The 13213-nt window shown below is 35.9% G+C and overlaps 1 protein-coding gene across 10 annotated transcripts in view; it reads left to right on the forward strand.

Moving 5' to 3' along the window:
* Positions 1-13213, forward strand: part of RPS6KC1 (ribosomal protein S6 kinase C1) — a 236120-nt gene that overhangs the window by 53804 nt on the left and 169103 nt on the right. For 8 of the 10 annotated variants that reach the window (XR_006777786.2, XR_006777785.2, XR_006777789.2 and 5 more), the window contains one exon: positions 6523-6885. The exons of the other annotated variants lie outside the window; for them this stretch is intronic. Coding sequence is in view for 4 of the 8 variants with exons in the window: in XM_045787882.2 (XP_045643838.1) it covers positions 6523-6885 (363 nt within the window). In the remaining 4 variants the exon portion in view is untranslated. The remainder of the gene's footprint in view (positions 1-6522; positions 6886-13213) is intronic. 10 annotated transcript variants of the gene reach the window in all.

Consider the following 13213-nt stretch of genomic DNA (forward strand, 5'->3'; position numbering starts at 1 on the left):
ACCTTTTACTCTCATGATGGCTCCAGAGGGCCCCTTTAAACATGGATTGACTTCAGGTTGGTTTAACTTTTGACAAAGAGTCTCTGACTTGTCAATTGTTGCCCTGCCTTATCCACAATGTTCTTCCTACTCACCCTGAGAACCTCTTGCTTGTTGGCTGCTCTGTATATCTTATTAACTTTCTTTCTGGGTTTTAGGAAGCTAGTTTCCACTTCATGTGCTATTTATATGGAGCTTTGTGTAAAACAGGTTGAATGACAGGACCGTGATTTCAAGGAGTTGAGCAAGCACTTTATTAAGTAGATATGTTAAGGATATAAGGTGAACAAACTAGGTACTGAGTGTGTGTGTGCATGTGCGTGTGTAAGTAAATGGTTCTTTGCTGCGGTGGTGAAAGGGAAGTGTTCTCGAGTTGGTTGGGAAATACTTCATTGAGAAGAAGGGGATTTAGAAATTGCTTAAATGCAGAAGGGAAAGATTTCAGAGAATACTAGAAGACGATTCGTTGCAGTGTATGATTGCGATATGATAGAGTTAGGCTTTTCAGATCTGGTAGGGTGAATCGTAAGAGGAGAATTAAAGGAAGAAGACAGGCAAGGAAGAAGTGTCAAGGGTTAGTCCGCTTCAAACAGATCTGTCTATAATCACTTCTGCCTTCTCTCTTAAGTTAGGAATTCTTGGCACTGGCTGCTGGATGATTCATTTGGGTCTATATTTCATAAATTATGTCTGTGTAACATAGATTTATTCACAAATAAATTCCCCGTTTTAGTCCTCGCTGTATCTCCTTTTATATCCTTCAGATACTGAGGCTTAAGAGCTTGTCATCCACGTAAAGGAATGTGGTTAAGAGTCACCTGTAATCCCACCGTATAGGGAAAATTACTGTTAATGTTTAATACACTTCTCTAGTCTTTTTTCCTGTGTTTTTGTTTTAAAATTAAAATTATAGTATATGTATGTACTGCTTTACAGTTTGTCGTTTTTGCATAATAATGAACACTTTAGCATTAAGCATTCTTCTATAACATAATTTTTAATAGCTGTATAACATTTTCTCAAAGGGATGTACCATAATCTCCTATTGTTTGGAATTTGTTATTTCCAAATTTTCACTAATTTTTGTGATGGATATTCTCATGTATAGATCTTTTATCATATCTCTGCTTGTTTTTGATATAAATTGCTGAATTTCTGGGTCAAAGATATAAGCATTTTTTGCATTTAGTATGTATTGCCAAATTGTCCTCCAAAAAGTTTAAATCAGAACTCTTTTTGCTTCCCTTTGCTTCTCCTAGTTGGACTAGAAAAATTCCTCATCCTAACTTGCTTGTTTTTCTTTGTTTGCTCACTTTGAAAGATTCTTCATTTAGAATTAGGTAGAATTTGAAAAGGAAACAATTTGAATATTATTATTTATTAGTTTGTTTCGTTATCTGACTTTCTTCCTAGGTATTTTGATGGTCTTACTCTTCTGATCTAGTTTTATTTAATCATGATTTCCTTTGCTAAGAAAATATGATTGGAAAGGTAAGAGAGGAAATAAGACTTATGTCACCAGATTTTTGTGGTCAAAAGCCAAGAAACTGAGTACACATAATTTTACCCCTTTGCCCTTTGGTATTATTGTTCTTGTTAGAAAGGAAAATCAGGCAAAACATGAAACAGTACAATGTGATAGATGATGTGAAGGTTATAGTGACAAGACACCAGAGAGCAGACAAAAGATCTGTAACAGCATTTCCTTTCTTTTATGATTAGCTGTATAAACCAGAACTTGTTTTTTAAACTTTGACTATTTGTTTATGAATATAAATGGACCGGGTTATATAAGGCCCCCAGTTAAGGAAATAAATGTGCGTTGAAATATATAAAATTTTTTTAGATCATTAAAAAAAAATCTCTTATAAAGTTTGTATATTTCTCAGAACAGTGGATAAATAATTTTGTAGACTGCTATAAAAGATTTTGATTTTGAAGTGCTGTCTGTACAGTTGAAATGTCAGAGATTGAAAAGATTTCCACTAGGTCCAGTGACTCTCATCTCAGATTGTGGGTTTAACGAAGTCTTTTGCTTTTAGGGAACAAAATGAGTTCTTTATGGGCATTCTAAGGATTTGCGAAAAACCCCTGAAAACAGGATATGTTGACAGGGTGCCAAAGTAGTGTCTGGAGCTGAATTGAAATTTGAGCTTAGCTGCCAGTAACATGTTTTTACCCTAACTTATTTTATTTGATATAAAGTAAGCAATTTGAGTGTATAAAAAGGGTTGACAAACTATGGCCTGTGGGCCAAATCCGACCTGCCACCTGTTTTTATATGACCTACTAGCTAAGAATGGTTTTTACATTTTAAAATGGTTGACAGAATTCAAAAGAATATTATTTTGTGGCATGTGAAAATTATATGGAATTCAAATTTCAGCATCCATAAATAAAGTGTTACTGGAACACAGCCATACTTAGTAATTTACATATTATCTGTGGCTGCTTTTGTACTACAATAGCAGAGTTGATTAGTTGTGACATAGATCATATGGCCTACAAAGCCTGAAATACTCACTCTCTAGCCCTTAGAAGAAAAGTTTGCTGATCCCTGATCTAGAATTGTATCGTCTAACCCACCTTTAAGTTTGGCTTTATATATGATCCTGAGGAAATAATTTTCTTTTCAATATATTTTCTTTCCTGAGAAACTTGAAAGTCAATATTCAGTGGTAATACAGGTCCCATAGTTGTTCCCAAACTTAATTTTTACGTAGCTTTATTGTCCTGCTTATTGAATGATATAGATCAGTGGCTCTCAAAGTATGGTCTGAAGACACCTGGGTATTCCGGAGATCTTTTAAGGGGTTCTGCAAGGCAGAAACTATTTTTTATAATAGTCTAGGGAATTATTTGCCTTTTTCATTGTGTTGACATTTGCACTAATGATGCAAAAGCACTGGTAGGTAAAACTGCTGGGCCTGAGTATCCATCAGGACAGTGACAACAGACTGTCATAGGAATCATTGCATGTACTTGCAGTAATGCCAATGCTAATTTTGCCTAAAATGCCCTTGGTAAAGCAGTAAAAACTATTAATTTTTATCAAATCTCAACCTTTGGGTACATGTCATCTTGATATTCTGTGTGATTAAATGGAAGTATGCATACAACACTTCTGCATACTGAACTGCTGTGGTTGTCTTGAGGAAAAGCACTTGTTTGAGCCATGAACTAGCTGCTTTTCTCTTGGGACACCATTTTTGCTTGAAAGAACCTTTTTTTTTTTTTAATAATAATTTTTTATTATGTTAGTCACCATACAGTATAGCCTTAGTTTTTGATGTAGTGTTCCATGATTCATTATTTGTGTATTAACACCCAGTGCACCATGCAATATGTGCCCTCCTTAATACCCATCACTGGCCTATCCCAGGCCCCCATCCCCCTCCCCTCTGAAGCCCTCAGTTTGTTTCCCAGAGTCCATAGTCTCTCATGGTTCATTCCCCCTTCTGTTTACCCCCCCTTCATTCTTCCCTTACTTCTCCTACTGATCTTCCTGCTATTTCTTATGTTCCATAAATGAGTGAAACCATATGATAATTATCTTTCTCTGCTTGACTTATTTCACTTAGCTTAATCTCCTCCAGTCCCGTCCATGTTGCTGCAAATGTTGGGTAATCGTTCTTTCTGATGGCTGAGTAATATTCCACTGTATATATGGACCACATGTTCTTAATCCATCTGTTGAAGGGCATCTCGGCTCCTTCTACAATTTAGCTATCGTGGACAATGCTGCTATGAACATTGGGGTGCATATGGCCCTTCTCTTCACTACGTCTATATCTTTGGGGTAAATATCCAGTAGTGCAATTGCTGGATCATAGGGTAGCTCAATTTTTAACTTTTTAAGGGACCTCCACAATGTTTTCCAAAGTGGCTGTACCAACTTGCATTCCCGCCAACAGTGTAAGAGGGATCCCCTTTCTCCACATCCTCTCCAACATTTGTTGTTTCTTGCCTTGTCAGTTTTTGCCATTCTAACTGGCTAAGGTGGTATCTTAGTGTGGTTTTGATTTGAATTGCCCTGATGGCTAATGATTTTGAACATTTTTTCATGTGTCTGTTAGCCATTTGTATGTCTTCATTGGAAAAGTGTCTGTTCATATCTTCTGCCCATTTTTGGATTTGATTATTTGTTTCTCATGTATTGAGTTTGAGAAGTTCTTTGTAGATCTTGGATACCAGTCTTTTATCTGTAGTGTCTTTTGCAGATATCTTCTCCCATTCCGTGGGCTGCCTCTTAGTTTTTTTGACTGTTTCCTTGGCTGTGCAGAAGCTTTTTATCTTGATGAAGTCCTACAAGTTCATTTTTTCTTTTGTTTCTCTTGCCTTTGGAGATGTGTCATGAAAAAAGTTGCTGTGGCCAATGTCAAAGAGGTTGCAGCCTATGTTCTCCTATATGAGTTTGATGGATTCCTGTCTCACATCGAGGTCTTGCTTGAAAGAACCATTGACAGACAAACTGTCGTTCAGACTTGGGTATTTGTCAAATATTTTTTCAAAAGCAAACAAAGTGAGCTGACACTTTAGGGAAAATGACTGACAGTATTTGTTGCCAGTGATAAAATGTGAGTTTTCAATTCCAAATTTGAATTTTAGAGAACTTGTTTTTTTGTTTCTGTTTTTGTTTTTTTTAAATCTTTACACCCAGCATGGGATTCAAACTCAGGACCCTGAGATCAAGAGTCACAAGCTCTGCCAACTGAGCCAGCCAGATGCCTGAATTTTGGAGAACTCACACCTGCTACTTTGAGCTTGACAGTTTCCTAGTGTCTAAAGAATATTCTGATGAGATTGATGATGATAATAGCAAATGTGATTTTGGGGGGAATATTGTAATAATGAAATTTGTCAGTATTTGCAAGATCTGTATAACTCAGGGAACCAGTACTTTCAAAATGTCCAGTGTGTGATGTTACAAACCCAGGCATGGATAAAAGAGCCATTCAGTGTGTAAGACAGACCGATGGATTTGAATGTAACAGAAACAGAAATTTCACTGATAAGAATTTATATTCTACATGGCAACTAAGCTTTAAGAAACTACCACTTGTCAAGTTTTGGTGTAGTTTCAAAAAATAATATCTGTAAATATTTGAGAACGCTACTAAAATATTCACTCTATTTTCATTACATGTCTATGTGAGATTTTCCTCAAATCTTTCGACCAAAATAACATGACAACAGATTGAGTGCGGGATCAGATATGAGATCTGCTCACCTTCTGTTAAAAAGATTTGTGAAAATTTAAAACAGTATCACTTCTCTTACTAAATACTTTTTTGTTTTGGAGAATATAGTTTTTTTTTTTTTTAAAGATTTTATTTATTTATTCATTTTGGAGAGAAGAGAGCGAGAGTGCATGAGCCGGTGGGGGGAGAGGCAGAGGGAGAGAGAGAAGCAAACTCCTCGCTGAGCAGGGAGCCCGACATGGGGCTTGATCCCAGGACCCGGAGATCATGACCTGAGCTGAAGGCAGACACTTAACCAACTGAGCCACCCAGATGCCCTGAGAATATAGTTATTTTTAATAAAAATTATGTTAACATATAATGGTTTTTAGTGTTTAATTAAAAATTTTTAGTCTATTTAAATATTAAGATTGGTAAATATTTATAGGTATAATCCATAAAAACAAAAGATTTTTGAGACTGTCAATTATTTTAAGAATATAAAGGGAGATCCTAAGACTTTATGCTCATTTACCATGAAGTCAGTTCTATGAAATAGAGTTTTCATTGCTGAATATTTCAGTGCCACCTGTTTGTTCATTTTCTGTCAGAAAACTAAGAGATGTATATAGACCAAAGCTCTCTCTAAAAGCTTGTGGAAAAGATTGAAAGAAAGATTTCTAAAAATTTAGTCCTTTAAAAAAAACCCACAACTAAATGGCATACATTTTCCAGATATGGATGATTATCTAAAAGCACACCTCTGTGAGGGTACATTGTATAATAGTTAAATAATGATTATATAATTGCTATAATAGTTGTAATTGAATGATAAGTCTATTATGCTTTATATGCATTAACTCTGTTCCTCATTTAAAGTCCTGCATAATAAGTAACATTAAGTGACTCGCTCTTGGTCCCATAGTAAGTTTTAAGAGCTGGGATCCAAGCACTTGTTTTTGTCTTATCCTGAAGCTCTTACTCTTTTCCATTTATCATAATGATGTTGTTACAAGATCTTGTGGTAAAGGCTCTTCTTTTTGACAGCAAGGCTAGATAAAGAGTTGCCTTCAGTTTTACTGTGATAATTAAGGCAAAGAAGATTGGCTTCGAGAGCTTACATTGAGTGTAGACATGAATGAAGTAAGCAGAAACAAATTGCTAGGCACCAATCTCTATCAGGCAATGACAGCCTTCCTAATCGACTTGGATAGTATGAACAAATGAATAGTCAGCATGAGTTGTATTCTTTTTGGCTGATTCTTATTTTAATATCTATTTACTATTGTGATCATATTTCTAGGTTTCTCCAGCGACAGTGATCTGATATCTCTTACTGTTGATGTGGATTCTCTTGCTGAGTTAGATGATGGAATGGCTTCCAATCAGAATTCTCCCATTAGAACTTTCGGTCCCAGTCTTTCTTCGGATCCTTCAGCACTAGGGGCTTTTGCTTCTGACAGCGAACAGAACAAACCAGAAGAAGAACGGGAAAGTCGCAGCCTCTTTCCTGGCAGTTTAAAATCCAAGCTTGGCAAGAGAGATTATTTGGAGAAAGCAGGAGAATTAATAAAGCTGGCTTTAAAAAAAGAAGAAGAAGAGGACTATGAAGCTGCTTCCAATTTTTATAGGAAAGGAGTTGATTTACTCCTAGAGGGTGTTCAAGGTACAATTTTATCTGTATTAATATGTTCTGGAATGTTTTTATGTTGGTGTCTGCAAAGAAAAGTATATATTTATAAATATACTTTGCATATAATCCTCTGTAAAAACAAGACTGAAAATGAGAAATTACTGAAGATTACATGACCTGCATTTGGAATTGTGTATGTGGCTCAGTCATTTAAGCGTTTGACTCTTAATTTCGGCTCAGGTCATGATCTCAGGGTCTTGAAATTGAGCCCCGCATTAGGCTTTGTGCTGGGCATGAAGCCTGCTTAGGATTCTCTGTCTCCCTCTCCCCTGCCAGCTCTGCTCACATATGTTCTCTCTTTCTCTCTCTCTCTTAAAAAAAAAAAGACCTACATTTGGGTATATACTTTTAATTATATGAATGGAAGGCAGTATCAGAGCTGCTTTAACTCTCTACTTTGATCAATTAACCCAACAAGTTTTACAAAAATGAAATCTCCATGTCTCTTGTGTGAATAATAATCTTTTTTCTGACATGGCTAGTGTTCACCAGCCTTCACCTCTCTCTGAAGTATTTGCCGAGATTCTTTAGTGCATTTACTCGTGCTGGCCTGAAGAGAGGATATGAAATGTAAAGGCTCTTGATTTGCCTACTCTTCTGTTGTTAGTTATCCTACATTCTCAGCTAATTACTGGGGTGATGTGGGAGCTGAATGTTTCTGAATGTTTGTTAGTAGGACTTGACTTTTTTTTAAGCTTCAGATTTTTTTTTAAGTCATTTGTCTTTTTCTTATAGAAAGAGTGTGAAGCATAACCGTAGTTAGTCATGTGACTTTCGGACACATTAATCCAATGTTGATAGGACCTTCTTCCAATTGGATGCTTTCCAGAAAATCATTTTTACTGTTGTTCTGTGACCTTTGACTTGTTAGTGCCATTCAGATGACCATAGTCTCCTGTAGCAGTAACACTTCCCTCCTCACTATGCTTGGTGTCCCGTCTAGAGTTTTCTTTTTTATTAGAGTATGAACTTTCAGTCTTCTACTGTGGTATAAGATGAATACTTGGCTGCATGGACTGAAGAGGGAGTGGGTGTCGTGGTATCAGTGCTTTTTAACCAGAATTCTGACTCATTCTCTTGTTTTTAGCCCTTACTCTGATTTCCACAGCTACCCAGTGTTACCAGTTCCCAAACTTTTGGAGAGATTTACGGTGTCATGTATGTCAGGCAGCCTCCTTGAGCTTCCCAAGTCAATAACCACTCAGCCATCTGTTCTCTAGCTTGTAAAATGTTGCTGCAGTCTTCTCTCTTAATCTCTTTGTCCTTTTGGGCTTTTGCCTTAAAAATAGTTATTTTACTGCCATTTTTTTTTTTAAAGATTTTATTTATTTGACAGAGAGAGACAGCCAGCAAGAGAGGGAACACAGGCAGGGGGAGTGGGAGAGGAAGAAGCAGGCTCCCAGCGGAGGAGCCCGATGTGGGGCTCGATCCAGAATGCCAGGATCACGCCCTGAGCCGAAGGCAGACGCTTAACGACTGAACCACCCAGGCGCCCCTACTGCCATGTTAATGGAGTTTCAGAGAGAGCATTTCTCATGGTTTGACTGATACATTATTTTGATACAAATTTTTGTTTCTCAAGCAGTGTCATGGTCAATTAGGGTTTTTTGTTTGCCAGTAGAGCATTCTGGTCTTTAAAGATCTACACATTTTTCTTCTTTGTCTTAACTCTCATTTTGGGTTGGGAATTTAATATCGAGATAAGTTGCATTTAGCTCTGATACTTTTCTTTTTAGATAATTGTGTGCTAAAAAATCACTAGTGTTTAATTGACATGGATACATCAGCGTGATATTTTTCTGTCTAAAAGTTATTTGCATTTAAATTTAGAGCACTTCATAATGTTACCACTTGATGGCACCAGAAAAATAAAAATCTTTACTTCAAAATGAGAATTATGGATGCATATTAGCAAATAACAGAATAATATCATTTAGTTAGTTACTTTGTGATATGATGGTGAATTATTTCTCACTAGAACTTGGTACCAAATCTACTAGACCACTATCTCTAGGAATTTTACCATTTAAACATATTTTTCCCATTTAACATATGCCTCTCTTTCTGAAACGACAATATCCATTCCTGCCATGGATTGGTTTTTGTTGTCAGTGTGCCATCAAATCCAAAAAATTATACTTGACTCATTGCTTTTAGCCATTTATTGTTTATTCATAATGTGATCAATTTTTTTTCATACAAACTGTGGGAACCACAATCACAGAATTCTAATTTTTAACCAATATGCAAAATAATCTTTGTTTTAGTCCTTATGGTTATGCTTTTGACTATGTGTCCAATGTAATGTCAGGGCAGTGCTTTTGGTCGGTATTTAAAAGTGTACCAGTCACCACCTAACAGATGTATGGACATTATTGGTTTAAAAAAATTTCCCCCCAGTTTTATTGAGATATAATTGACATATAACATTGTATTAAAGGTACAACATGATTTGATAACATGTATATATTGTGAAATGATTACCATAGTAGGTTTAGTTAACATCCTTCCCCTCACATAATTACGTCTTTTTTTTTTCTTGTGATGAGAGCTTTTAAGATCTACTCTTTTATCAACTTTCAGATATATGATACAGTATTTTTTTTTAAAGATTTTATTTATTTATTTGACAGAGACAGCCAGCGAGAGAGGGAACACAAGCAGGGTGAGTGGGCGAGGAAGAAGCAGGCTCCTAGCGGAGGAGCCTGACGTTGGGCTCGATCCCAGAACACTGGGATCACGTCCTGAGCCGAAGGCAGACGCTTAACAACTGGGCCACCCAGGTGCCCCGATACAGTATTTTTAAACTATAGTCTCCATGTAGTATATTATGTCCATGGAACTCATTAATTTTATAAATGGAAGTTCATACCTTTTGACTGCCTTCACCCACTTCACCCATCCCCTACCCCTGCCTCTGGTAACCACCAATCCCTTCTATGAGTTTGGTTCTTTTTAGATTCTACACATAAGTGAGATCATTTAGCATTTGTTTCTCTGTCTGATGTGTTTTACTTAGCATAATGACTTCAAGGTCTATTCATGTCATGGATGGAAGGATTTCCTTCTTTTTTGTGCCTAATAATATTCGTGTGTGTGTGTGTGTGTGTGTGTGTGTATGGACACACTCATATATCATATTTTCTTTATCCATTCAGTCATCAGTGGGTACTTAGGTTTTTGTTTCCTACAGATGTATACCTAGAAATGGAATTGCTGGATCATAGGGTAGTTCTATTTTTAATTTTTTGAGGAGCCTTCATACTGTGTTTTATAGCAGCTGTGCCAATTTACAATTCCACCAGCAGTGTATGAGAGTTCTCTTTTCTCTGCATCCTGGCCAACGCTTGTTATCTGTTATCTTTTTGATGGTAGTTGTTCTAACAGGTGTGAGTTAATAGCTAGTTGTGGTTTTGATTTGGAGTTCCTTGATGATGAGTGATGTTAAGTACCTTTTCATGTACCTGTTTGGCATTTTTATGTCTTGTGAACATATCTTTTCAATTCCTTTGCTCATTTTTTAATCAAATCGTTTAGGGGTTTTTTGATGTTAGATTATGCGTTCTTTATATATTTTGGATATTAACCTCTTATCAGATCTGTGATTTGCAAATATTTTCTCCCATTTGGTAGATGGCCTTTTCATTTTGTTGATGGTTTCCTTCGCTATGCAGAACCTTTATAGTTTGATGTAGTTCCACTTGTTTATTTTTGCTTTTGCTGCCTTTGCTTTTGGTGTCAAATCCAAAAAATCATGCCAGGAAAGCTTACCGCCCTGTTTTTTTTCCCCTAGGATTTTATGGTTTCAGATCTTATGTTCAGGTCTTTAATCTGTTTTGAGTTAATTTTTGTGTGTGAGATAGGGGTTGTGTTATTTTTTTGCACGTAGTTTATTTTTGTCAGTACCATTTATTGAAGAGACTGTTCTTTCCCTAGTGTATATTTTTGGTTCCTTTGTCATAAATTAATTAACTGTATATGTGTGGTTTTATTTCTGTGCTGTTTTATCCCAATGATCCATGTGTCCAATAACATACTGTTTTGATTACTGTAGTTTTGTAATATAGTTTGAAATCAGGAACTGTGATGCCTTTAGCTTCATTCTTTATTCAGGGGGTTGCTTTGGCAATTTGGGGTCTTTTATGGTTCCATACAAATTTTAGGATTTTTTTTTAATGTGAAAAATGTCATTGAAATTTTGATAGGGATTTCATTGAATTTATAGATTACATTGGGTAGTATGGGCATTTTAACAATATTAATTCTTTGAGTCCATGAGCATGTAATATTTTTCCGTTTATTTTTGTCTTCAATTTCTTTTGTTAATGATTTGTAACAGATTTCATCTGTTGTTCTAACTTTTTTGGTGGAGTCTTTAGGGTTTTCTATATATAATATTATGCTCTCTGCAAATAGAGACTGTTTACTTCTTCGTTTCTGATTTGGATGCCTTTTATTTCTTTTTCTTGTCCGATTGCTCTGACAAGGACTTCTAGTACTATGTTGAATCAAGTGGTAAGAATGGGCATCATTGTCTTGTTCCTGATCCTAGAGGAAAAGCTTTCAGCTCATTACTGTTGAGTGTAATGTTGAGTATGATGGATTTATTCCTTAATTTGTGGGGAAACTGGGGGCTCTAGCTTGTGAGCTGACTTGACATTTATGAGTAGAAGAGATGTTTTCTTAGGGAAAGTTTGTTTTAGTGTAGTAAAGCTGTAACTGAAACATCACTATAACCAGTAATACCTCTGCATCATTTTAATGTAACTCTTGCTATAAGAATGGTTGCCTGTGGGAAAAAAAGAAAATAGAATTGTTATCTGTGACCTTGGTTTGGTTTGATAATGCTTTATAATAAAATCATTATTTCTGGTTATCTGATAATCCAGAGAAAATTATTTTCCAGAGCTAAGTAGGAGTGCTTTATACAGGGTTCTTACCATTTGGCAAATTTTGTTACTCTAAATACTAACTATTCATTCTAACTAAACTATTCATCCTAAAGGAGTTTATCTGCGTTATTTGTAGATCTGATAAAGATGGCTTGATGTTTTTCTTACTTAATTGGTGTTTGCACAGCTGAGACTAGAGGCAGAACACAATAGCAGCAGTTCTCTTTGCCCATCCAACAGAGAAGAAGCATACCCCTGATAGTGGTAACTTTGAATTTTCCTTTTGAACCTGACACTTCCACCTATTTCTTCAATCTAGGAATGGCTCTTGAAGTTAAGGTACCGTCTACTCTTCTAAGTCATCAAGTCTTTATGTGTTTAAGATAGAAAATCCAAAAACCAAGATTGAAGGAATCAGCTGGAATTTTTGAATACATATCCTTCACTTCTGTCTTGTTTATATATTTCTGCAGTGGCCTGATATGATTAATCTATATTCTCAGTGTGGGTTTTTTAGAATAATAGTGAGAATGTAGAGTGGCAAATGGATGACATAAAGGTATTAGTAAAATACTTAAGTAACCAGGATTTATTGTCTATTATGCCTGTCACTGTACAAGGGGTTTTTCTTAACTTTATTTTAACCCTCAGAACAAACCTATAATCTGAGCTATGGCTGGTCATACTGGGCTTTGTCTAAGGACACCAGAATTTAGAGGGTGCAAACATTTAATGTAATGATTCTAGAAGCTTGGCACCTAGTTAGCAAGAATAATTATTTAAAACAGGAAGCTACCAGATGGCGAGCATTGTTAGTAACACCCATCTGTGGGCTGCATTATGAATTACAGAGTTGATTGGAGAACTGGTTTTGTTTAGTTTGTTCTAGGTGCCAAAATTGCTGGTTTATTGTCTTTGTAAGGTAGATACTGTAATCCCCATTTTATAGGTAGAGAAAACTAAGACTTGTGTGAAGTAAGCAATTTGTTCCACAATACAAGCCACTAAGAGTTTCATCTAAGATTTAAATCTCGGTCTTTCTGAGTTCAGGTCTTGTCTTGTTTTCACTGTGCCATGTTATTTCTCATACATTTCTTCCCTAATTAGAGTAGCTTTTTAAAATGGAGAAGATTACAAGTCTTCAGAGAATATAAAATATTTTTAAACTCTATTTTGTTATTTGTTCTTTTTCCTTCCTTTTGTTTATTTGCTCATTCAGCCATCTATCCATCCAGTTGAGCTTTCAACAAGCTTCGGTTAGTAGTATGTACTAGGTATTGTGATAGTGAATATAGAATGGTTTTTAAATAAAAATATAGAATTGAGTGATGACCTCCTCTCTCTGTTTCTGTTTAAATCTTGTGCGTACATTATAAATCTCACCTTGAAAAGCATTCCTGGATGTTGTT

This window comes from Ursus americanus, chromosome 2, assembly GCF_024610735.1.
Source record: "Ursus americanus isolate L20-20 chromosome 2, mUrsAme1.1.p, whole genome shotgun sequence".
Classification (NCBI taxonomy): Eukaryota; Metazoa; Chordata; class Mammalia; order Carnivora; family Ursidae; genus Ursus; species Ursus americanus.